The sequence below is a fragment of the Petaurus breviceps genome, unplaced genomic scaffold (genome assembly GCF_028583685.1).
Source record: "Petaurus breviceps papuanus isolate PSGF00001 unplaced genomic scaffold, PetGlider_PUasm1.0 567, whole genome shotgun sequence".
In the NCBI taxonomy this organism is placed as follows: domain Eukaryota; kingdom Metazoa; phylum Chordata; class Mammalia; order Diprotodontia; family Petauridae; genus Petaurus; species Petaurus breviceps.
In genome coordinates this window covers 4,951,265-4,978,113 of record NW_027186383.1, presented here as the reverse complement: position 1 = coordinate 4,978,113, position 26,849 = coordinate 4,951,265, and the positions used below count along the sequence as shown (strand labels likewise).

Here is a 26,849-nt window from a genome sequence, read left to right as displayed (position 1 = left end):
GAAGGGAAATGATTTGGCCAGAGGCACATGGCTGAGCCTGGAAAGTGGGATTTGAACGTGAGAGCTCTGACTCCAGAGTCAGCTTTAGAGCTGGCAGGGAGACCTTTGAGGTCCTTAATTCTAATACCCTGATTTAATGTGAGGAAAATGAGTCCCAGAGAGCTAAGGGATTGGTAGGGGGCAGACCCCAGCCAAGCCATCCATTCAGGACTTCACCAGATCCAACCCACAAGGGTAATCGTATGGTTGCCAATGTGCCCATCAGCTGTTATTCCAAGGGGGTGATTTGGGGGGAGGATCCTAAGGACACAGCACTTGTGTATTTTGTTTTCAGGGTCTTCTGGATGTGGATGTTCTCTAAAAAGAAACACTCCTGCTAGAAATCTCTGTGATGCCCGGGAGGCGTCTTCTGCATCTCCACACGAGACATCTGGAGCTGTCAAAGGGCTGGGCACTGAGTTGGGTAATAACCCAGACCTTGAATCTCTTAGACGTGGGCTTGAAATGATAACCCTCCCAAGATGAGTGGCCGGGACACTGAGTCGCAGCCTTGCAAATCTCATCTGGTGGGCCTGGCCGACCTGAGCCCGGCTGGTTGATGCTGCCACCACTTTCTGATTGATGAAGCCTTGACATGCCCCTCAGATTTCAAATCGGCTGTGCCACTCCAGCAGAATGAGAGGGAAGCTGACAGGGAGCATTAGACCGGGCCTAGCAGACGCAAGACCCACCCTGTGTTCTGATGGTGGCAGACAGAGCTGCAGAAAGGAAGCATGTGATGCTGGAAGTCTGTGTTGGCACCTTTTCCCATCTCTCAGTAATAACTCCTCCTCCCTCAAGAGTTTTGGACCAGTGGAGATCTTTAGTAGGAAAACGAATGGAAGAAGGCATGGGGAGAAGACGGGGGGTGGTCCAGAGCTGAATTCGAGGTCTGGGAAATGAGAGCAGATGGTGGGATCTGGAGGCCCCTAACACTAACCCCCTGATTGGACATTTTTTGTAGGACCAAAGGAGGACAGATGACTCAGGTTTTGAAAAAGGGATGAGAGGACAGAGTATAAAACTATGGGCCAGGAAGCTTGACTAGGATTCCTGAGCAGCTTCCAGAATGTCATTAAAGGAATGATTCAGGAAAATGTGGAAAAGGAAAATGATCAAGACACAGTGTGGCAAGAATGAATCTCATTCCCTCTCATCAACAGGATTCCCCAAATGGGAGCTCAGGGGAATCACGGATACACCATTTTGTTATATTTCAGCCAAGTGTTTGTGGATGATGTCCAGATCTACTCATCCAGCCTGGGTGTCTCTTCTGAGCTACGGCCCCACATCACCAACTGCCCTTTAGACACTGTGAGCCAGCTTTCCAGTGGACATCTCAAAACTGAGTGCATTTTCCTTCCCCCTACACCCTCTTCTCTTCTGACCTTTCCTAGGGCTGCTGAGGAGACCCACTGGCCTCCCAGTCACCTGCGTTTCCCACCCTGGCATATTTCCCAATTCCTCTCTCTCACAATCACCTCATATCTGTTATCAAACAGAAATCTACCTTGGATAGGACCACATCAGTTTTTCTTGGACTGGACCCATGATTTCTTTGACATAGGGAACTCACTAATAAGTCCCTCTGCCAGTACAGGTTGGCTCCTTCTCTGCACGATATAGTCTTAGAGAAGTGCGTGTCTGGAACAGGGAGGAAAAGTAACTTGCCTGGGTTGTACCTCCGTTACAAGTCAGAGATAGTACTGGAACCAGGTCTTAATTCTAAGGTAGCCTTTCCATTCGCTATCGCACCAAAGAGCCGCTAGGTGGCGCCATAGTGCATAGACCGCCTGGCCTGGAGTCAGTACTCCTCATCTTCATGAGTTCAAATCTGGCCTCTGACATGTACTAGCTGTGTGACCCTGGGTCAGTCACTCAACCCTGTTTGCCTCAGTATCTTCATCTGTTAACTGAGCTGGAGAAGGAAATGGCGAACCACTCCAGTATCTTTGTCAAGAAAATCCCAAATGGGGTCAACAGAGTATCCAACATGACTGAAAAGTGACTGAATGACAACAAAATACCACCAAATCACTTGAACCACAAAACCACCTAAAAAGCAGGAGGCATTGGAACTCATTCAATAAGCAGTGATAACAAAAATGCTAAAGTTGGCATTTATATCCTGTCTTATATCCAATGTCTTCTTTGAGCCTTCACACCATTGCCCACATTTGACAGCTAGCCAGCCAAAGGCACAGGGATCTGAACCCAGTTTTCTGCTCACTCTGGACATGGCAATCTTTCTCTTAAGTCCTGTAGTGGGGAAGTAATAAGTTTTAAGGTCAATATGGAAATGCAATGAAGTGCCCTTCAGTTGACAAAAAAAAAGAAATATTTTTGAATAACTTTAGGTCCTGAGTATTTTCCAAAGGGAATTATAATGGCTTCCATGGAATGAGTATACATAGACAGTGACTGGTGAACAATCACTAATGAACTACTCGGAATCATAACCTAGTTCTTTCCAAAAGAATCCTAAGTAACCAATCTCACAACCAGGATTCTAACAGATCAATTAAAGCTGCATCAATAATCAAATATATTAAATATGCATCTTTGTATAAAACAGTCTATTTTAAAAGCCATTTAAATAACCATCTGTTTTCTTATAAGATATTAAATTTTTATCATCTTTATGTAATGAATATTAATATCTCTTATTCTAGTCTTGGATGTCAGATAATAGAGCTCAGAAATGAGAAAGGAGAGAATGGAATTTCCTCCCTCCTGGAAAGAGAACCCCCAGATAAGATAAAACCTAGGGAAGAGGGGAAGTCAGATAGCCAGGAAGAACAAAGAAAGGAGGGATAACTATGGAAATAGTCACCTCAACCTAATTAATGAAGCGTGCATCTACGCTCCCCCAAACTCAAGGGCATGAAGAGAAAGCCAACCAGCTCCTGCCTGCCTTCAAGGGGCTTACATTCTACAGGAGCAGAGAGGCAAGAGTCTCAGTAGCTAGTGATGTCTCCCAGATCCTTCCCAATGACTTGCTTTGGTGTTGTTTTAGCCGGTCGCACCTCCAGCATCAATTCCTGTAGCCCCCCCACCCCTTCCTCCCATTTCCCTGTTTCTCTTTCTGACAAGATTTCTTAAAGCATTCTAAGAACAGAGAAAAAAAGGGGGAGGCAAAGAGGACCCCAGGGTAGCCACACTGAGGGAAAGTCTTGTATCATCTCCACCCTCCCCTCCAAACAAAACCAAAAACAAACCCATCAAACAGCTTTTGCAAAGAGTGGAATGATAAAGGGTTTTCTCTCTAGGACTAGCAATTTTAGACAAGTAATACAATAATGGCCTCAACAATCAGAAGCCATTCTGGGATACTAGAAAAGAAATGCCCCCGCAGGCAGTGAAGTCGATATTTCCCACTCTATTCTGCAAGAGCTGATTCCTTTAACAAATTGATTTAGGGCTAGGGAGGATTTGTGAGCTCCTGCTTCAAGGTAGGATGAGTAAATCTAGGGAAGTCACTCACTTCTTAGACCAAAATTTTGTCAAGTCAACATGCCTTGATTAATCACCTACTATGTGCCAAGCTCTGTCCTAAGGGCTGAGATTCAAAGAAGGGCAAAAGACAGGCCCTCCTCACAACAAGCTCACAGTTAAAGAGGAGAGACAACTTGCAAATGACTGTGTACAAACAACACACGCAGAAATATATATATTTACAGATATACAGACACACACACATACATATAGATATGATACACCGGAGATTGGACAAGAAGAAGGTCCTAGGAGGAAGACAGCAGCATTCAGACACCAAACCAAGGACCCACACAATCCCAGAGACATCACACCAAGGGTGAAGAGCTGACCTGGGAGGTCTCTGAAGATGCACGCCATTTCTGTCCCCAATATAACTAGGGAATCAGTCAGTTGGCAAGTATTTATTAAGCACTGACTGTGTGCCAGGTGCTGTGCTACAGAGGAGGACACAAGGAAAGGAAAGGAGTCCCCGCCTTTTGGGAACCTGCAGTCCAATGAGGGGCACAGCACGTCAGCTGTGCTCCATACAGAGGGGGGATGGCAGGTGGATGGCGGGGCAGAGAGGGAAATCCCAAAGGGTTGTCCACAGAAGCGGTCAGAGAAGGTGGGATGTGGAGGGAGGGCCCTCCGAGCATTTGGACAGCCATTGAGAGGGCGTCAGGGTGTCGGGTGGGACTGGAGCATATATGAAGAAAAGCAAGAAGATGCACGCTGAATTGTGGGAGAAAGGAAGGCTGGGAAGGTAAGAAGGGGCCAGGCTATGAAGGGCTTTAAGAAGCAAACAGAGGCATTTCTTTCTGATCCTGGATGGAGCAGGGAGGCCCTGTAACGTCCTGAGTAGGAGGGTGACACCGGACCCTGACATCGGAGCAGATTGGAGTGGGGAGACTGGAGAAGGGAGGCCAGTTAGGAGGCCATCCTAATAGTATGAGTAGTGGGAGGTGAGGGCCTGGACAGGGGTTTTGTCACTGAAAGTGGAAAGCGGGGGATGTGGGGGAGAGATGTGAAGACACAGGATGAGATTTGGCAACAGACTGTGTGTGGGAATGATGGTGAGGCTGTGCAAAGAGAAGGACCCCCTCTTAATGTGATCTAGGGGAGAGGAAGAGAGAGTGGGCAGTGGGGGAGAAAGGAGAAAGGGAAGCTCCTGGGGAATGGTCTTCATCTTCTGGGCTGAGGCAAAGTTGAAGTACTGGGCTCAGAGGGAGACCCATGGGTGGCTTGTGGAGAGATGGGATTTGGAGCAGCTGCTGTGGGAGGTGAGACAATCAAAGAGAGGGGGGCAAAATGACTGCCTTGCTGCAGGAAGGGCTCCTCTGACGTAGAGGGCCTATCTCCATAGTGTACCTGGCCTCCTGACGCCCCGCTCCACTCAGGGAAGGAGGTGGGTGGCAGGACATATCCAAAGTCAGGTTTGGCCAGGCCCAGACAGAAATAAGAGGACAGAGGTGACCTAGCTCACCAAGAGAGAAAGGCAGAAAGGGTAGCTAGGAGAGTGGCAATGGTCTGGGGAAGAAATGAGCAGGGAATGGAGTCATGGCAAGGATGAGAACAGGTTTAGGGGAGTTAGGGGTGAGGGAAGCGTCTCTGCCACCTGAAGGCCTAGCACACAGCCTGGGACATAGTAGGTGATTATTAATTGCTTGTTGTTTAACCTACTGACTTACCAAGAAGGAAGCAGAGGCCCAAAGAGGTGATTTTCCCAAGGTCACACGGGGGGTAAATGGGATTTCACTAGATGTGCCCAGTCTCCAGCTTCCACTGAACCACTGACTTCCTAACGAGAACTTTGTAATGACAAATTATCAATGACATCTTGATGTCTCAAGGTACAGCACTCATCCTGTGCTTCTGACAATTCAGGGTTAAACTGGGCGATATCTCTGCGCTGCTGGAGGCCCTCCGCCTGCCTACCCTCCTGTCCTCTGCTCTTTCTGTGGTTAGTAAAGTCATTTCACACCAGACCTTCTACTAAGAAGTTGCCGCCAGTCGGATGATAACTCTAGGCCTCAGTGACCGCCAGCAGCAGGCGGATTTCTGAATGCGTGAGCACAAGAAACCTTCTTGCGCACAGAACAACTGTGGCTTATTTTACCCGTGCTGAATAATTTCTGAAACAGTGGGCTCATATACTGATAACATCTCCCCTAGGGTGGGCGGTGGTGCAGAGAGAAAGCTCATGAACAGTTGTGAAATGTGTCCAGATCACACACACTTGTTAAGTCACACAAAGTCAGCACACACCAACACAGGCAACATGGTGACCTGCTGAAAACTCCCAGCCTAGGTCAATGGGGAAGTGTAGTCTGATAACAAAGAAGAAAATTCAGCCAGCTATCCCAAAATATGACTGATGGACCACTCCAAGGAAACCAATTTAAGTGAAAATGTCCTATTCTCTGCAAGGGATATTGGCTTTTTTAGAAAATCATTTCTAAAGGAACTTGCCAGGGGAGGAAGTCCATTAAGAAATTGTTGTTAGTAGTAACCAGGTGACAAAGAATGAATGCACTGAAGGTGAGAGCAAGAGAAAAAGGCAGAGGCTTAGAACAGGAAGGGATAGAGATGTCAGAGGCCATTGAGTCCAGGTGTCCCCCCGGGGCAGGAATCCTCACTAGAATAATCTTGGCAAATGTTAAAAACATGCTTCAGATTCCTCTTGGTAGAGGGGTGTGAGGAGCCTCTGAGTCAGAAAGACCCAGGGGTGGGGTCTGACCTCTGACATACACAGGCTGTGTGCCACTAGGCAAGTCTCAACTCCTCAGCGACCCTGGAAATGCTCTAAGATCCTGAGTCTTCCCCTTTGGCAGTCAGGTAGGGCTGAAAGCAACATGCTTTCATTAAATGCATACAATAAAATACAAGGGATTACAAAGGATAGCCAATGTGTTGAAATATAGTTTTCAGAATACTGAAGAAGAAAAATTTATAATCCCAGGTTAAGAAGCCAGGACTTCAGACTGGAAGTTGCAGAGTGCATTACACTGGTGACGTTACAGGTCCAGTCCCATCTTCCATGATGGTGGGATACTTATTAATGTGGATGGCTGGGTTCTGATATTGGGCTACTGGGAGTTAATCATGGTTGGGTGTCTGGTGTCATTGCTAACATTTGCTATAACAAGGAACATCATGGTAAAGAAGGCAGGCTATCCCATTTGAGGACAGTCCTAATATTTACATAAAACTTCCACTGACTGGTTCTCCTTCCATCCCAAGGGAGCTCCATCTTCTATATGACAGCTCACCAAATATTGTGATCCTTCTTTTCCCCATCCCTGCCTGGGTCTTCTATTCTCCAGGATAAGAATTTCTTGTTCATTTTCTTCTGATGACCCTTCACCACACTGGTTATCTCCTCTTAGAAACTGTGACTTTATCAATACCTCTTCTTAATTGGACCAGGTCAGAAAACTCCAAATGAAATTTACTCAATGGTGAATATGATGGAAATATTCCCTCCATTAATCAGGATCATTGCTCTAGAGCAAGGAGCCTGAGAGGACACCTAGTCACCTTTCAACTTTTTTTTTTTTTAAGCAATTGGGGTTAAGTAACTTGCTAACGGTTACACGGCCAGTTATTTCTGGGTGTGGTGCTAAGTGTCTGAGGCCAGATTTGATCCCAGGTCATCCCGACTCTGGGGCCAGTGCTCTTACTCACTGTGCTACCTGGCTGCCCCTACCTTTCATTTTACAGAGAAGGAAAAAATGGTACAGAAAGGGGAGGTGACTCCCCAGCATCATGTAGTAAGTGACAGAGCTGGGTCCATGTGACTCTGTTTCCTCATACTCCTATGCACATGAGTGAGGCTGCACGGGCTTTTTTTTTTTTAAGTTAGCCACAACTCTTTCTTGACTCTTTCAACTTTGTAGACAACTTGAACCCCTTAGCTCAGTTTCTCATTAACTCCGGCTAACCCCCTTCTTCCTCATCCTGTTCTGACCAATGGAGGTTTTGAACGGAGACTTTCCACTCATCCGGGCTTAATTCCCTCTTGTTGGCTTCAGCTCCAACAGCCCAGTCACATCATTTTGAATCCTGATTCTCTCCTTTAAGGGGTTGGATATTTTTTGTGCTTTGGGACATCCACAAATTTGCCATCCAAGTCACTTTGCCCATAAGGAAATGAAACCTCAGAGAAGCTTCATGATTTGGCTGAGATCAGTGATTGCCTATATCCTGCCAATACAATTTTCCTTTTACTTACTGGTGAAAGTTCCACCATGTGGCCACCTCTGGTACACATCCTCAGAAGAGGCACTATGAGGAAGATCGGCTGGGAACACGGCTGGGAACAAGGCTGGCGAGCTAAGAAGGAGTCAGATGTGTTCACTCTCTTCTGGCTGAGAGAAGGGGATTTTCTTCTCCTCTCCTTGGGGGGGATGCTCCCTTAGTGTTCTCTCTTTCATTTTGTTATAGTCAGAAAAAGAAAGCAGAAGCACCGCCAGAAAGACAAACAAGGACCATGGCTTCTACGGGCTGCCACAGTCTGTGAAAGAGAGAGACAACCAATGGCTGATCTCACACTTACCAGATGCTCAAAGATGAGCCACTGAGGGCACTCTGGTGGTGGGCTCACTCGAGGTTGACATGATACCACTGAGAAGGGAATTTGGTGCCAAAGATGAAATGCATGATGTATGAATACAGGAAAAGTCAAAGAAAAGTGAGAAAGGTACCAAATGGCACTCAGTAATTTATCAGAAGAGCCTATCCTATCCTATAAGCATTATCTCCTTTTCTGGCAAATATTACCAGTTTTAACACAATTAAAACCCTATAACAGGGGTTAGGAAGCGTGCTAACCTATTATCTCAATAAAATCTGTCTGATTTAAGACTCATGGTTTCTAAACTGTGCTGACAGCCCAGAACCAATTCCTGGTGACTCAGAAGGTAGAGACAATACTAGGTAGAGGGCCACCCAGGGAGCCAAGAAAAAGAGAGGCCCAAACGGGATCCTGAAAGACCTGAACTATAGACCAGCAACACCAAAGATTTTTTCCCTCCACAATAAAAAGACCATTAATTTTAAAAAGAAGGTAAATTAAACAAGTTTGAATACTTAAGGTTTAGGGTCCTAAGCCTATACTGCTCTAACCCAGAACACTGTAGATGTTAGCATGGGGAAGTACAACTTCAGAAAGGATTAGGAAAAAATGGGCTTGACTCCCAGCCTTCCACAGCATAGGAGTGGAAGACGAATAGATGGGGTATTTATCCACATCACTGACAAAGCAGCTCCTGTCCAATGGCCTGATGGAAGACGATCTGATGGGAGGCAGGCAGAGGAGAAGGTTAACAGACATCCCGAAGCCCGATTGGAGCCACTGTCATATTGATGAGGATGGTGGGGCAGGGAGGGGAGGGGACAAATTGTGTTGGAGGGGTACTGTCTGAAGCCCAAGACGCCCCAGAGTCTCTGAGAAAGCTGCATCAGGAAACCAGGTCATGTCTAGGGAGCAGAAGCTGAACCCTCGAGCTCAAGAACAGACGGGGTACGTTTGAGGGTGGGTGGCACCATCCAAAACTACCCAGAAACAGCTGTACCGAGAGCAACCCCAAAAGTCACCAGTTTGTCTGGGGTACAGAGGACGGCAATTCAAATCTTTCAAGCTTGGGGGGGGGCAGAAATGCACGCAGACACACGCAGACCCACACAAACACACACAATGGATTTCTCCTTGAAGCGAGGGGTGACAAGGAAGGATGCTACAAATGACTCTGCCGAGGTTTCTGGGGGCCCTCCCCCCTTGCCATGGTGCAAACTCATAGATAACACTTTTAGAGAAAATTACCTAGAGAGGAAATGATTAATCAGGGAAAACTAACAGGCGCGCTTGCAGTAAGATTCCAGAAAACCTTCCACCAATCCCCGCTGTCGAGGTAATTGTTCTAAATCCATCAATAAAGCTAAGCTGCCCCTTCATTGACTGCAAACACCAATTTCTTTCACTCGGGATTATAAGTTGATGTCCACAGTCTCCCTTCTGCCATTAGGGTGATAAACAGTTTAAGCTACATCAGGATCTGACATGTAGATCAATTCTGCGTCCATAAAGAATCTACACAAGGGCTTCCGGGACAGGGATTTACTGCCACCGGTTTTTATTCTCTCTTGCTGGTAAAATTACTTCTGTCAAACACTTACGAGAGTAAGAAAAAAATGTAAAAAAATTAATTTTTCATGGGCCACTGGAACGGCCTTCTTCAACGCAGAAGCTGAGAGACGAATATGTTTCCACATTTAAAAAAATTAGGCTGGGCAGCAAGCGGCACGCGGGGAACCGTGATCCCGCTCCGCGGTTCTGGCGCTCTCCAGCCGACAGCCACCTGAAAAGCGGAGAGGAGCTGTCGAGATCTTTCTCTCAGGGCAGGCGTGGGGCCTCACGTTACTGATGCCAAATGATATTAGACATTTAATTTCCAACCTCAGGTACTCAAATGTAAAACCTTCCAACGCTAATAGTCATAAACCAGTGGGGCATTCCATTGCGCAGAATGGATTTTTCTATTTTTTCCTCCCTTAATTGAGCGGCGCCTCCTGTTTGGTGGCTTGGCCCACGACAAAGTAATTTATCTAATTAGGAGCCTCTCATGGCTGCTGAAAAAGACAGGAACCCCAGGATACCTGGCGAGCCAGAGAGGAAGACTTTGGAAAGTTCTCTGGAGCCACTCAAAGTATTAATTTAGCGTGGGAAAAGGGTGCCGAGAATAATGGGCGCCCAACGTGACACATGTTTTCTCCGTGATCAAAGTCGGCGACAGTCAGCCGGCACGTTCTCCAGGCTCCTGGAATTGGAAACCTGAGGCTGTTTCTCTTCTCCCCATCCCTGCTGCCTACAGAGTTCCCTTTTTTATGACTAGCAAATTCAAAATTCTTCATGGGCAGGGCAAAAAGGCTGAAATTAAAAGAGGGGTCGTTTGGGTGATTGGCTGTAAGTCTGTGCTAACGGCAACCTCAAAAGTTAAAAAAAAAACTACCCCCTTCCAACTGTACATATACATGGCGCCTTTTTCCTTCATTTTATCAGCCTATGTCTATGCTGAAGTGCAGGCTACATGTCTGGCTACAGGCAACACCCCCCGGCACATGAGGGCATGTGTGCGAGGAAAATCGTGAAAAGCAGAGGGCGATGGTTTGGCAAACACAGGGAAAGGCACTTTCCAACAGACTGGGGCTCCTGGAGGCTCTGAACGGCCTTCTGTCTTTCTTTGTACCCCTGGCGCTGGGCATACAGCAGGAGCTTAATACATGCTTGCGGACTTGACTTCCTTCACATTTTTAAAAGTGAACTAACGGAAGCAAACTCAGTGGTTTGCACTGATGTTTAATATTGTTTCTAATGAAACAAATAATCATTAAAAAGAAGAACTAGAAAGCCAAAAAAGGGCCGGTGATGATGACTCGGCTAATCGGGCCCCAGCTGACCACGAAGACGCCATCTCCAGGGCAGTCCAGCTCGTCTCGCTTCCTCCGGGACCTTTCTCCATTCGGCCAGACCCTCACTTCCTCCTCTTGGGGTAGCTCTGGGCTTTGGCCCGTGTTGTTTCAAATGCCTTTCTTTGCTTTTTTGTTTGTTTGTTTGAAGGCCCTAATTGCCTACAAGATTCATAAGCTTGTAGGAACCGAGACTAGAGGTGGACGGGAGGGTGGACATAATTCAGCCCAATCCCCTTACTTTACCAGTGAGGATACAGAGGCCCAGAGACTTAGTGACTTGCCTAAAGTCATGTAGCTAGCAAGTGGCCAAGTCAGAATTCAAACCCAGGTCCTTCTCACTTTCAAAGCAAAATTTTCACTGTTTCCCCCAGCTCCCCAAACACGATGCACAGCCGTCTTTGCCCTGACCATCCAGCCAGCCTCCTCCTTTCCCAGGCCATTTTCCCACACAATGCACTTGGACATTTATCTGCGTCTCTGCTGACTGCAAGCTTCCTAGTGAATCTTCCTAATGGCAGAGGAGAGTGCAGGCCCCAAGTGCCCTCTCCATTACAAGATGCTTCCCCTAAGAGCGCTGGCTTTAAATACCTGTGAGTTGACTGACTTTCCCTGCACAGAAGAGAGACTTTAAGGCTTAGAGAACACTCAATCTACTTAATTGGCCTTGGTGTAATTGCTAATTTAAATATGTGTAAGCAAATGCTGCAGAGGAGATCATTTCTAACAAAAAGATATTTGCTTATAAGGTTTAGCTTTTGTTTTTTAAATCATGGATTTTTAGATAAAGTAATAAGGTGTATTCTAAGAAGGTTTGCTTTAAAGGCTGCTTCAACTTAATTTCGTTTATATTTTATTTTTGTGCTGAGGTAAAAGGTCTCTTAGAAAAAAAATCACCTTGATGCTGATGTCATAGGTATTATCACAGGGCCATGGTGTTTAGAACTGGAAGGGACCCCAAGGCCATGTGGCCCAAGGCACTCATTTTACAGAGCAGAGAATTCAGGCCTGGAGGGGCCTTACACAAGGTCCCATGGGTCCAAGGAGGACAGGCAGCCTTGGAATCGGTTAGATGCCATTCCATGACACAGTCCAAGATGTCAGCAACCTCCTAATGGCACAGACTGCCCGAGGTCAGAGTCATGGTCAGCCGGTGAGCCAAGAAAGTGAAGCCAGGCCCTCTGGATCCCAAACCCAGGGCCCCACCCTCTTTAACTCACTTCTGGCAGAGCAGAATGTTGTAACTCTGGGCAAATGCTGCTGCTGCACGATGCATCTCTCCCAAACATGCCACGCGGCCTCGTTATTCTCATCTACACGTCACCATGAATGGGGGTAGTAGAAGGAGGTGGGGGGGGCACACCAGCACAGAGAGATGAGAGAAAAAAAGAACCAAAACCCAAACCCAAATCCACCACCACCAACACCCTAGTTTCTTCAATTACTCTGCCTGGTCAGACACTCCCATTCCAGATAATGAGGGAGCTCCTTCTAACCAAATGGTTGAACAGACTAAAATTCAAGTCAGAACCCTGAAAGGAAATGGATGGATCCTGGTGAAAACATCCGATCCTTTCAGGGACCCAGGAAGAATTTAGAATGCCTCGTCCCACCTCCCAAATAACAGGGGAGGCAATAACCATAATTTATTCATTTCCTCCCTGCGCTGTGCTCAAGACGCAGAGACTCGAGGTGAAGGGTGGAAAGCCTTCAAGGGTCTCTTTGGAGGGGGACAAGAGCCACTTGCCATACACTAATGGGCGTTTCTCAAAGGAGAAGGGAGAAATACTGGTGCTGGGGAGCTGATGGTGCTTGGAATGGGACACTGAGGGGCTTTGCAGTTTCCTTCCATCACCTCCTCTCTACAGCACCCTTTAGAGCTCCACTCGCAGATTCTGTGCCTTCCTCTCCCTGGGTTTTGAAATATTTTCCTTCAAGGCTTTCGCCAGGCACCGTTCTGTCAGCCAGGTCTGGAGTAAATAGAAATAAGGATGATGTTTACCCAAAGCAAATGGGCTTCTGTAGCAGCTGGTAGGTCTACAGGGAAGACTGGATGCTCAAGTCTTTTAATTAGTACAAATTATGCTAAAATTACTCTAAAACCCTATCTGATAGATTATCTACAACAGTGGGAATTCCTTTAAATACCGGTGAGCTACAGCTAGAACGCCACAGGCAAAGCGCGTCTTGGCAACCCAGGATTCCCTCCATGTTGCATTATTCATGGAGTCACAGGAATGTCAGACACTTTACACGCGCATCATTATTCCCTGGGAAGAATCCATGAGGTTCTCCTGGGGTGGGGGCTATTAGGAGGGGAGTGGAGGCTCAGAGGCTTCTAGGCACCAAGGATCCATAAAGAGTGGACCCCACACCAGCGGAAAGCAGATGCAGAATGAAGCACATGGAGAATATGCCCCTCGATTTCCTTGGATGGAAAGAAGCAAGATCACAGAATCCTAGATTTAGGGCTGATAGAGGCCTCGTTTTACAGATGAGGAAACTGAGGCCTGGAGAGATTAAGAGATTTACTCCAGGTCAGGATTTGAACCGAGGTCCCGTGACTGTGAATCCAGTGCTCTTCCCATTGCACCACGATGCCTCCTGTAGTCTGGCTGTGGTTCTCCCGGTGCTGGAGTGGGAGCGCCAGGAGGGACCCTCAAATCCCGCGGTCCAACCCCCTCAGTGTGCAGGTGAGGCAGCTGGGAGTTCTGTAAGGAAAGAGTCCTCTCTTACCGCTGCTGATGCCCGAGTTGGCAATGACTGTGGCTTCACTCCACTGGTCAGCGCTGGAGACGGAGTAGGACCGTTGGTGCATCCCATCGGGGCGAGTGTTGAAGGACACTAAGCTGATGCCACTTGCCGTCTGAGACACAGACGCACTAGCAGTAACATTCCCTAGAAACAAACAAGGAAGGTGAACAACACCGCGTAGGACATGCCGCCAGAACAGAGGCCACTGGGGAACAGCGTCACCTCCCTCAACCCTCCAGGGAAAATGGGACAACACAGGCTCACATCCAACAAAGCAGCCTCGGGCTTACAGAAAAATAGAGGAAACAGAAAACAAACACGTCAGCTCAACTGAATCCCAACGAGGACTCGGCCCTCCACAAGTCTGAAGACTCGCCAAAAGCCGCATCATCACCTGCCAGACAGGACCAAAGATTCTCTCTCTTTGACCAGTGTGGGCTCTCCAATTAGCCCCCAACGATGCTGCCACCAACTGCGCAAGGCACTGTCCGGCAGGGCCCTAAATGGCAGCTCTGGAACTTGAGCAAAGACCACAAAACAGCCAAAGGCAACCGGATTAAAGGAACTGCCAAAAACCACTTGTAGTCCAAGACCTCAAGGAGGCAGGCAGAGATTGCTCCCAGAAGTGTGTCCCAGATAGTGTAGACCACCTGGGGAGCCACTCCCCTGGAGAACCAGGAAACAATGCACCTGGAAGTTTCCTTTTCTCACCATCTTTGCAAAGTTCAGCTCTTTCTACCTGCTGAATGTAGCCAAGTGCTTTCAGCACTCTCTACGTCCTGGTAGAAAGCTCCAGTCATAGCTTTGCTTCTTAAAGTGTCTAGTATCCAAGGAACATGACATATACCGTGGGACTTGTTTAGTGTAATGATTACTTTTGCTTAATCTCTCTCTCTCTCTCTCTCTCTCTCTCTCTCTCTCTCTCTCTCTCTCTCTCTCTCTCTCTCTCTCTGTCTCCTCTGTGTCTGTCTGTCTCTCTTAAAAAAAGTTCTTCCTTAGAAGAAGGGATGGCTCTGGGTAGGGGAGGCAAGAACTGAGATGTTGGGAAATAAAAGCAATATGTAAGAAAGATGTTGATACAACTTTTTAAAAGTATAACAAAGAATGGGAAAAGGCTCCTTTCCTAAAAGTCAATCAGGAAAGGCACATAAGGCACATTCCTTGATTTAGGGCTATAGGAGTTCCTGAAATGCTTTAGCCTCTTTTGAACTTTTTTCCAAGTATGTTTATTGAGAACAGACCCACATTTTTTATAAGCAAATGGTTGTTTCAAGAAGGGGTTTTTGATAACGCTAAGCCTCAATTACACCCTACTACCATACACGCCAAACAGAGATGTGCTTTTAGTTTCAAATACACACACAATGCAAACTCTAATATGAGCAAAATTCAAAATAAACACAATTTATGGGTAATCCCATACAAATAGTTGACATTACAATGCTGTCCTTTATTTTTTATCTAGATAAGAAAACCAGCAATTTCACAGTATAAACACAGTGCTTTTCTAGAGGGAGAGAATGAGAAATGCCAGCAGCTAGGGCCTCCTTTTGTCTGCTTATTACAAAAAAAGTAGGGAAATTAAAAAAAAGAATACACATCAAGAAGAATAGACAGGCCGTAGACCTGGGATGTAGACTTTAGACCAATTAAGTAACCATCTACTGGAAAAAGAACAATCAGCAGACCACAGCAAATGACACAGAAAATGTTCAATGGTGGAAAGAGTTCTGGGAACTCCTCCCCAATAGAGGTCATACAAACACATGAACAAAGTATTTTCACAAAAAAACTCATCAACAACTACATGAAACCCTAACAACAGAGGCACAAAAGAGAACAAGCGACATCTCATTGCACGCTCATTAAAGAGGCCAAGCTGATAAAAGACAGAAACAGTTAATGCTGGAGGATCTGCGGGAAGACAGGCACATCCACACAACCTGTTGTGGTTGGGAACAACCATTTCCCAAAACAATCTGGAAGGATGGAACCAGAGGCAGTAAGCAAACCATTCAGGCACTGCGAGCCGGGTAGGGGTGAGGGGGCTCCGCTAGCAGGCACCTGCATCGTGGAGGGAAGGGTCCCATATCTACCCACATATTACATACGCCCTCGCAGCATAAAAAACTAGAAACAAAGGGTACTCAAAGCAAGTCAGAAGCAGCCGTCTGAGCTGTGAAGTAACCGGGTATGTTGCACCATAAGAAACAGATGCATGAATTCGGAGAAGCATGGGAAGACTTGCACACGCTGATTCAGTCTTGGAAAACAGAACCAGGAGAACACATATCACAATTGCAACATGGTCTGTGAAAACAATCCTAAAAGGAATCACAATTCAAACAAAATGCAACTAAGTGTGGCCCCAGAAAATCCACAATAAGCACCAGCTCCGTCACGAGCAGAGGGAAGACAGACGTGGAGACAGTGTCTGCCATGGGCTTGGGTTCACTTTTCTTCTTTCTTGAAAGGTAATATGTTCACTGGGGATGTGTTTGGAGTCTTCACTGGGAGCTGCCCAAGCCACCATTTAAACATTTAAACAAAGAGAGTTCTAGAAGAGATATGAAGTTTCCATAGGACATGGCTCCTATCTTCATGGAGCTTCAGCCTCCTAGGAAACAACACATAGACAAATAATCTAAATAGAAATACAAAGGCACAGATGCTAAGGAAACCAGAGAAAAGGAATTCACGGGTCAGCCTCCACATTCCAGTGTGACTGTCAACCCCAGCTCTCACACCAAAGGACGCAGTGTCTTTTGTGTTGCTGAGGCTCATTCTAATCCTGTGTGCTGTTCTCCTTTTGCCATCTTTCCACCTGGAGCCATTTAACAATCAACAGTAGCTTCTGATCCCTGGGAAGTGACAATGTAAGTAGCCCTAGGTCAGGAATTGGGTGCCTGTGACTGTGATCCCAAGTCTGGCCTTTTCTTCCTAGTGACCAGGCTGTGGACACACAGAGCCCTTGTGCATAAATATAAAAGCCAGATGGTCAGGGGTGGCCAGGTGGCTCAGCGAGTAAGAGCACTGGCTCCAGTGTCAGGATGATCTGGGGATCAAATCTGGGCTCAGACACTTAGCACCACACCCAGAAATAACTGGCCGTGTGACCTTGACCAAGTTACTTAACCCCAATTGCTTAAAAAAAAAAAGCCAGATGGGCACAGGAGATAGACGAAGGCCTCAGACACTTACTGCCTGTGTGACCCTGGGCCAGTCACTGCACCTGTCTGCCCAGAACCAAACAATACGACAGATGTCATCTGACCCTTTGGCCATTTTTAATGTCCTCAGACTCACCTCCACCTGGAGCTCACTCTAAATGTTAGCTTTCCCAACAACAAACTTGTAGGGCCGTGACACTCACCTTGTTCTTTCAATTCTTCCAAAGATACAAGGGGGCTGGTGAGTTGTCTCCCCAGCCCCAACCCATCCATCACTGTCTCCCAAGTGACTCCGTCACTTCCAATTTCTGAACATTCTTTTTAAAATCCAAGTTAGTGGGTGACTTTTCTGTATTATCTCTGTATTATTTCTTTGGACAGCTAACCCTTATCTGAAAAATAAGTACCTGTATCCTCAGGACCCCAATCCTGATAGCATCTCAGATGCCTTGAGCCTATTTCTTCTATAGAAAGTCAGGTCATGGTCATCCAGCTAGGCTTTCTCTGAAGTCTTTGAAATCCCCAATCCCCCAATGTGGTAAGCATGGCAGACAAGGCCTGGTGGCTTCCTCTGGACCATCACAAACACTAAGATCAATACTTCCCCTAGGGGTTCTGGCTACTTCTCTGTTTGGTGTCTGGTTTAGGTCTAGAGGAGCAATTGTCCTGTTTATAGTCAATGACCGTTCATGAAAGCATGTCAAGAACCCGCTGGCCACTTTGCTTGCCCCAGAGAGATACCAACAAGTGCCTAGATGATCCGAGTTCTCCATTACAAAAATCCCACAGCCTCCACCCAAGGTTTGTGCTGTTTCCCAAATTCATTCTTATCTATTTTCTCCCTCTGTTGGGGGGGGGGTCTGTAATATACTTCTGTCACAATATCACTTGTTTCTCTTGTGGCCTTTAGGACAGAAGCCTAGACCTGGAGACAGGAAGAACTGGAATCTAGCCCCACCTCTGGCACTTGCCAGCTCCATTGCAATTTACTGGGGCCTCGGTGTCTTCCTCTGTTAAACGGGTAGAAGGACACCCGTCATGCCTACCGGCTGTTGTTGAATCATTTCAGTCCTGCAGACTCTCCGTGACCCCACTTAAAGTTCTCTCAGCAAAGACACTGAAATGACATTGTCATTTCCTTCTCCAGCTTATCTAACAGATGAAGAAACTCAGGCCAACAAGGAGAAGTGACTTGTCCAGGGTCACGCAGACAGTGAGTGTCTGAGGCTGGATTTATACGCGGTTCTTCCTGAGTCCAGGCCCAGCAGGGTCTGCTGTGCCACCCTGCTGCGCTCTGATTCAGGAACACTTCCATCTTTCCACATTCTCATCATGAGCTCATCTCACCCAAAGTCCCCGAGTGCCCAGTCCTGAGAGGTCGTTCTTGTTCCTTCCTCCTGGGTCAGTCCTGGGAAGCCAGTGCTGGTGGTGTTGGCAGCGTTCACCAGCATTGCCCAGTGCGCCAGGACTCGATGCTTTCTCCCATGGGCTAGTGGTCGCTTTGATGGGAATGTCTTCAGACCCCTCCCACATCCCTACAGTCAGTGGCCCTCCTTCCCTTCCTCATCTCTTCCCTGCTTTGTCTGACTTTCCTCTTCAGCTCGGGGTCTGCCTTCCTGCCTCAAGACTTCTTCTGTCTGCATAAGGCGGCCAAGGTCACGTCTCTGCAGCTCCAAGCAGAGTGCGACCTCTGTCCGCCACCCACAGCATCCCCACACTGCCCTGGCAGCCCACGCAGCCGTCCTGCCAGGTCTGACGCCCTCGGTGTTAATGCCTCCCTTCTCTCAGTTATTTCCACATTGCCTAGAGGCATTACAAGCTAGTCCTGGATGTAAGAAGATCTGAGTTCAAATCTGACCCCGGACACTTATTAGCTGTGGCACCTTGGGCAAGTCTGTCCGCCTCTTCTTTGCCTCAGTTTCTTCAACTGTGAAATAGAGATAGTAATAGTTCTCACCTCCCAGGCTTGTGAAGATCAGCGGCGAGTGCCTGGCATACAGTAGGTGCTTAACCAGTGCTTATCATCTCCCCATTTTCCTTCCCCCTCCCACCATTGACTATGAGCTCCTTGAGAGCAAGGGAGGCCCTTCTTCCTCTCTGCACCTATCCCTGCCCCCCCGGAACACAGTGAGCGCTCAATAAATGCTGTGGTCTTGTGGGCACACAGAACCCCTTGTTCTTAGCCACCTGTCTTCTTTCTCTTCTCACCAGGAATGAGACTCTGGATACTGTGGCTCCCATCTTCCTTCCATCATTCCAGCATCTTCTTTCCAGACTGAACAAGCCAAGTTGCTCAGTGGAATCCACGAGAAGAGGCGGGAGCCCCACCGCTGGCTAGAGGCCAGGCGCATGTGGAAGGGAATGGAACGAGGGGGATTCAACCCCATCAGTCTGCCTGCACAGACTGCAACGGGGCCACATGGTGACAGCCAGACTTGTCCAATAGATGAGCTGAAGAGTAACAGCAAATGGTCAGTCTACACTCAAGAACCCTCTATTAAGTTCCTACTATGAGCCGGCTGCCTGCTAGGTGGCAACGATGATGAAAAAGGGGTAGGCATGTGTACCAGTGGACAGAATTCTGAGCCTGGAACAGGAAGACCTGAGTTCAAATCTGTGCTCAGACACTTACGAGCTGGCTGACCTCGGGAAAGCCATTTAACTCCTGTTTCCCTCAGTTTCTTCATCTGTAAAATGGGGATAATAATAGCACCTGTCCTGCAGGATTAAATGACACAAACCCTGTAAGCACTTAGCCTTGAGCCTGGCACATGGGAGGTACTATCAAAAGGCTAGCTGTGGGCTCTGATTATGTGGGCAGCGATAGCTGAGTGGTGCTTTGGAAGAAGCCAGGGATGCTGAGGGAGGTGAAGAGGGAATGTACTCTCGGCGTGTTGTCATCAGATGATTTTGCTAGTCTGATTTAGATGGATATTGATTCAGCTACAGAAATATTGATTCCCAGTTTTGCATGCAATCTCTGGACATTTTTCTTTGTATATGGGAATGTTCTTCTTTGTTGATATTTGTCAAATTCACAAGAAAAAAACAGAAAATTTAAGTTAAAAATTCTCATAAAGGATTTTTTTTTTATATCTCTACCCTAAAAACACAGAAATGAATTCCCCAAGCAGGCACCCTTCTTTAGAGAGTAAGAGAGTGAATTCCAAGTCTGAAGGCTAACTACCAGTCTACAACCTCAGGGAAAATTCCGCCAAGCCAGCTGCTGAAAACAAACAGCTCTGGGAAGCATCTCCTACCAATTTTATCAGGGTCAGGGCCAAGGACAACAGTGGCTGCAGACTTTTTGGGGTGTCTTTACGTCACCACGATTATTTCAAGATAGCACAGCCACCCAGCCCATATAAAATGTGTCCATGGATGCATAAAACCTAGAAAAAGATCTGCAGGCCAGAGTGTTCCCTGGCCTCAGAGTCCCAAGATGATCTTTTGGCAAAGATGATGTATTTTCTAATGACAGAAGGGAACGCTGTTTACCTTCGAGTCCGCTATACATTCAAGCTATTCCTATTATTGTTCTCCTTACTCTTGGTGGTAGGTGGGAGTTTCTAGGACTAATCATTTCCTAATCTGGGTAAAAGCTGCTCCTCTATTAATTTCTTTTCCTGTTTTGGGCACGATGAATACATTAGCAGATGAGGAGACGGCTGAGCATAGAATTTACTTTTGATAAAGTTTTCAATGAGCAATAGCCATGCCCTGGATGACCCTCATTGGCTGTGGTTCTGTCACTTTTCTTATGGAAAGGATGAACATGGATTAGACAGCGAGCTCCCAGGAGCTGTGAGTGGCCCTGGGCTGCTGGGTGTTTGCTTATTTAATCTGCAGGTGACAGAGCTGGGAGGGGATACTGAGGGAGGGCTCCACTGGATCTTTACAGACTCCAGCAATGAGCTGAGTCTAAGATGAAATCTGACTGCATTAATAAGTGGAAAGTCTTATATTTGGGCACTAGATGGCGCCACAGTGCATAGAGCACTGGGTCTGGAGTCAGGGAGACTCTTCTTCCTGAGTTCAAATCTGGCTTTAGACACTTACTGGCTGTGTGACCCTGGACAAGTCACTTAACTCTGCTTGCCTCAGTTTCTTCTTCTATAATATGAACTGGAGAAGGAAATGACAAATCACTCCAGTATCTTTGCCAAGAAAACTCCAAATGGGATCATGAAATGTTGGATATGACAAACAACTGAACAACAAACAAAAAAATCAGCTCTACAAGTCTAAGATGTAGACAGAAGTGGGTCTGAAAAGGATCTGGGGGTCTTAGTGGACTGTAAGCTCAACATGAGTTGCTAGTGTGAAGGGGCAGCCAAGAATGCTCCTGAGATCCTGGGATGCATTTGGTGAAGCATGGCTTCCTACATCTCTGGTCTCTGCCCTGGTCCACCTTCCCCTGGAGTGTTGTGTTCATTTCTGGGCACCATAGCTTTGGAAGGCCACTGTTAGGTGGGAGAGTACCCAGAGTGGCAAGGGGTCTTGAGGCCATGCTACTTGAGAAGAGGATGGTTGTGTGTGAGTATTTAAAGACTGTCCCATGGAGATCTGCAGGGACCCAGGAACAAGAGATGAAGGTTTAAGTCTGATATCAGAAAGCATTTCCTCCCACCAAGAGATGCCTCCTTGGGAGATGCCAGGGGCTCCCTCCCATGACCTCCTCAAGTACAGGTGGCGCTGACCCACTGCCCATGGGGTTGATTTTAGAGAGGCAGGTTTGACTAACTGGTCACTGAGGTCATTCCAAACTCTTTGGGTCTGGGACTGTGGGTGGTGCTTTGCCTCGGCTTACAAAGGGACCAGAGGATACAAGATTTGGAGCTGGATGGGTGAGAGATGCTGTGGCGTCTGACCCTCTCGTTTACAGAGGGGGAAACTAAATGGTGTATGCCGTTCCCTTCAGTTTATGCCGTATCAGGTATATTGAATTCCTGGAGGAGAAGAAAGACTGCTCCCCTTTCCCCATTTTGTTTTGGATTTGGACTGCCCAATGCAGTGCCTGGCATGCTTAATAACTGCTTGTGGAATCTGGCTGACTAGGGCCTTGCCCTCCGTCTCCCTCCGGGTTTTGGGGTCTCTAGTATGATCTCACAAACACTCCCATCGCATGGCCTTGTTCTAAGAGGCTCCTCTTGTAGGATCTGGCTACCGTGCTTATGCTCCAGGGGGAAGCCTCTGCCCAGCTGAGACAGAGCCTGCATTTTGGGGAGACAAGCCCATCCCCAGGAAGCATGCTGGAGGAAGTCCGTTTGGGGAATGAGGCTAGTGGGCTGGCCAGGAAGTTTCCCTGAAAGAGAGCACCCTCCCTCGTCTCCACGGATAACAGTTAAAAGAGACAGCCATGAAAGACTCCATGTCAAGGCCTTGCAAGGAAAGGCTTAGCTGAGTGCAGCATCTGTCTCTCTAATTCTTCCCCTGCCAAACATCTCGGCATTAAGGCAGAAATACATTGTCAACTACCTGGCCCAGCCCGAGTTCAGAAAGCAGTGTCTTCCCATACATCATCTCTGCATCAGCTGGCTGCTTAAGTTGATTAGCAGGGGGCAGGGAAATTACTATGCTAATCCCCCTGCTCACAGCACTTGTCCCTTGATATGGATATGTGGAGATGCTCGCTGGAAAGCCTTGATTAGGCCAAGCTTCCATGTGTCAAAGGCTCCAAATTCTGGCCAAAGAATAATTTCCCCTCGCACTCCTGGCCTGAAAGTGCACGGGCTGATTTGAAAAGGTAGTTACTTCTACCATATGCTATTTTTCTTTAAACAATTTGCATTTCAAAGTGAACATGGCATTTATAGCTGAATGAGTATCAGTGTGCCGCCCCAACTAGTCCCAAATGACAAAAAAAATTAAAATGCTGGTTCCCTATTGGAAAAAAAAATGTTTTCATCTGTTGGAAAAAAAAAATCAAAGAATCTTTCTTTCAAGCAACGGGCTTATTACAAGAGAAGTAGCCTGTTCTGATGTTTATCTGGTTGGCTCTGAGGCTGTTTCATAAGCAGCAATCACGACCTGCATTCACTGGCGAACCCACCGCCCCATCCCAAAGGGGCCAGCCTGCACAATAAGCCCGCCTCAGCCAAGGGATTCAAGTCTGAAAAAGGGGGCAGTTGGGGGGGTTATTATTTAAACAAGGGTGAAGAGGTGACTAGACCCCACTTGATTTATTTCTTTGTTCTTCTGAAAGAGAACAAGGAAAGGACGTGTTATTAAGCCTGGCATGATGGGGTGGGAGCACACATGGAACCAGACACAATGGGCTCAGATCCCAGACTTGGTGACCCTGGGTGAGTCACTTCCCTCTCTGACCCTCAGTTTCCTCATCTGTAAAATGAGAGGGTTGGACTAGAACAGGAGAGCTTAACCTTTTTTTCTGCATCATGGGCCCCTCTGGCAGGTTGGTGATGCCTATGGTTCCTTTCAGAACATTTTTTAAAAATCCATAAATGAAATGCTAATTATCAGCTTGAGGTCAGCGAAAACAAAGCTGTAATTATTTTTTTCTCATCTGCATCCATGAATGTGAGGTGAAGAGCCCCCGGCCTGCCCGCCTCTAAGGGGTTGCCTCGGTCTTTGGTTTGGGATTGTCTCTGGATAGTCTAATCTATTCTTCTAGGTCTCAATAACTTAAGCTGTGAAGCAAAGACACTGGGTTAGACCTATAAGGTCCCTGCCCAGTTTAAAATCCATAATCCCCTTCCCTGTAAGGAAAACAACAGATTAGAGACATACGATTTCCATTTCCCTTCTGCAAACCTTTAAGCCTCCTCTGTTTTTTTCTGGGTGAAATAATACTTCATTTCATAGGTTTACATCCTTATTTTTTTTTTAAAAGAAACTAAGGGGGTGGCCAGGTGGTGCAGTGAGTAAGAGTGTCGGCCCCAGTGTCGGGAGACCCGGGATCTCTTCCAGCCTCAGATAGTCGGCAGCCACACAAAAATAATAACTGGCCATGTAACCTTGAGCAAGTTACTTAACCCCAATTGCTTTAAAAAAGGAAAAGAAAAAGAAACGAAGATTCAGAATGGTCAATTGATGTATCCAAGGTCACCAGACCAACATCCTTATAAATGTAAAAACGGATTCCCAGATTGGTCCCAGCTAGTGTCCACGTGGCTGTGTTGGGGTGGGGGATGGTGAGTCAACACCTTTCCACTCAATAGCACCAAACACCACGTGATGGCGTGTGCTATCCAGACAGAATCCACCTGCAGAAGCCAGGCCATAAGTGGTGTTTCTTATCTCCATCTGCACGGGCATCTCCAGAAAAGTTCAAAGCCCCACAGTGGGTGCGGACAGTGGGCCATTCTTCCAAGGGGTCAGTGGCGTGACACATTCTCTGGGAGAGCGTGTGTGAGCAGGGGGTGCCAGACGGGAGGGGGGAGCCCGACACTACAAGGAGAGATCCCTGGGCAGTGCAGGTTATTTTAATGGCCACATCAGTTCAAACTAAGCCTTCACCATCTGTTCCGCCCTCTAATTACAAATGCAAAAAGAATATAATTCACCACCATACCATAAAACAGTGAACTGCCCGGGATTTCAGTGTGTGCATTACTCATTCACAGCATCGTGTGCGTGGCAGACTCGCCTGCCTCTCGATCGCTGCCATTTTACTCTGCTAAGGGCTTTTTCTTGGGAAAAAAATTAATATTCTCATTGTTATTATTAGTGAGACTAGCTGGGGCCATGCACCAGCCCCCTCTTGCTCTCGATAGAACAGGAGCCTGCACCTGCTCCAACCAGGCAGCCTCAGGTTCCCAAGGGGCTCAGTGAGGCCACCAACCAGGCTGGCCCACTCACTGGCTGCCAGCTCTGACCCACGAGCGGCCAAGTTCTGGGCCACAGGCATGTACCAGCACCCCTGGGCAAGAAGGCTTTTTGCCAGGGGCATCTAGAAGCCGGAGCTCCAGAGTTCTCGACCTCAGGAGAACAATCTGCTAGCGATTTTGCCAACCATCAGACCTCAGATGGAAAGGGCTGGAACATGGCACCATCAAAAAGTGGTGGGAGGCCTGTACCCCTCAGACCAAGGCCCATGTTCACTGTCCCTGTTCGTGTGCTGGGTCCCGACTCTAGTTATGGGTAAAAAGAAAAGGAAATCAGTATTAGAGATGAAGGACAACCCAGGGCCTGGTGGAGAAGCCACAGAGAGAGTTTCTGAAGCAGTCCTTAGCATGGTGACATCGATTTGTGAAGATAATGGGAAAAGATGAGAGGCATGGACAGGATTACGGCCACAGAATCAGGAAGCCCCAGCCTCCAGCCCTGCTGGCAGAATGTACTGGTCACGTGGTCCTGGGTAAGTTACCAGATTAGCGGCCCAGGAAGTGCCAAGCCGCGCTGGGAGAGGGGACGTGAGCCCCGACGGCTCCCCGCCCAAGGGAAGTCCCGGGTCCAGGCTGAAGGAAGCCACTGCACTCTGACTGTGGGTCAGAGGTTTCCCACCAATACAATAACATGTTTTTGTGTTACCAAGAAAGCAGAGCTAAGATTTTACATGAGCACAACTTGAAATGTTTCTAAACTTCTGTAGAACCAAAGGCTGTATGATCTGATGGCCAGAGGAGGCCCATCATCTCCAGTGGTGAACTGGGATGAAAAAAGGGGATGGGAAGGAGTGTGTGTGCATGTGTGTGAGAGTGTGTGTGACCTCCTCTTCCCTGGGAATGCCCTCACTCCTAGACTATCCTTAACTGAGTTATCTTGATTAATTCTGCGTTGTATATGGATGTGTATGTGTATATACAATGTGCATATATGTGTGTGCATATGTGTACTACCCAAAAGTGTGGTGTGCACACATTCACACAGGCACACACTCACACACACAGGCACACAGAGTCTTCCTTGTTGCAATGTTAGCTGCTTGAAGGCAGGAAATCTTTCCTTCATTGGATTTGCATTTCTAACTCCCAGCAGAGTGGATGGCAGACAGTAGGTGTTTAATAAATGCTGGTTGATCATGTGTGGACCAGGGTGGCTTTTCTTAGTGATTTTCCCCCTAGATTTAAAAAAAAAAAAAACGTCCCTGCTGACAGAAATGCCTGCTGACACTGCCCTTGTGGGTGACAAAGAGGTGTCTGGCTTGCCCGCTTACCCCCACTGGGGCCCCTCCACAGGGCCTTCCTGGTCTACAGCACTTGCCTACACGGCCCGTCTCCTTCTCTGTAAAAGGAGGGGCAGGGAGGGGGGGTCACCTCCACGGCCCCTTTGTCTTCCTTATCACAACGAATTTCTTAATCCTCTTTCCAGAGTAGATGCTGACTGTCATCTTTAAAAAGAAAATAATCCCACAGTGAGCTAAGTGCCCTCTGTGTGTTGTTAGGTGTAGATGAGTTTACTGTGTGTGTGTACACACATACACATATGCTATATATGCATAGACTCACGCTCACATACATGTTCACACAGAACCATACCCTCATACACGTGCTCACACACAGACACACACTCATACACATGCTCACAGGCATACACACTCACACAGACACATGCTCATATACACGCTCACACAGAGACATACACACTCACACACATGTGCACACAGACACACACGCTCATACACATGCTCACACACAGACACAGCCTCATACACATGCTCACAGGCACACACACTCATGCACAGACATGCACTTACACACAGACACATGCATGCTTACACAATACTCACAATCTCACACACATACACACAGATGCACACATGCTCACAGACACACACAGTCACAGAAACATATGCTCATACACATGCTAACAAAAGACACACACATGCTCACAGACATATACACTCACACACATACACACATGTTCACATGCGCACAGAAACACATGCTCACACACATAGACATACACTCACACACAGACACACATGAGCCCAGACACACACACTCACACACATGCAGACAGACACACACTCACACACACATG

The 26,849-nt window shown here is 47.3% G+C and overlaps 1 protein-coding gene across 8 annotated transcripts in view; it reads right to left on the bottom strand.

The window, feature by feature from the left end:
- The window catches only part of AGAP1 (ArfGAP with GTPase domain, ankyrin repeat and PH domain 1), a 702,732-nt gene that overhangs the window by 159,311 nt on the left and 516,572 nt on the right, over positions 1-26,849 (bottom strand). For 6 of the 8 annotated variants that reach the window (XM_069103139.1, XM_069103140.1, XM_069103142.1 and 3 more), the window contains one exon: positions 13,717-13,878. The exons of the other annotated variants lie outside the window; for them this stretch is intronic. In XM_069103139.1, the coding sequence (XP_068959240.1) occupies positions 13,717-13,878 (162 nt within the window). The remainder of the gene's footprint in view (positions 1-13,716; positions 13,879-26,849) is intronic. 8 annotated transcript variants of the gene reach the window in all.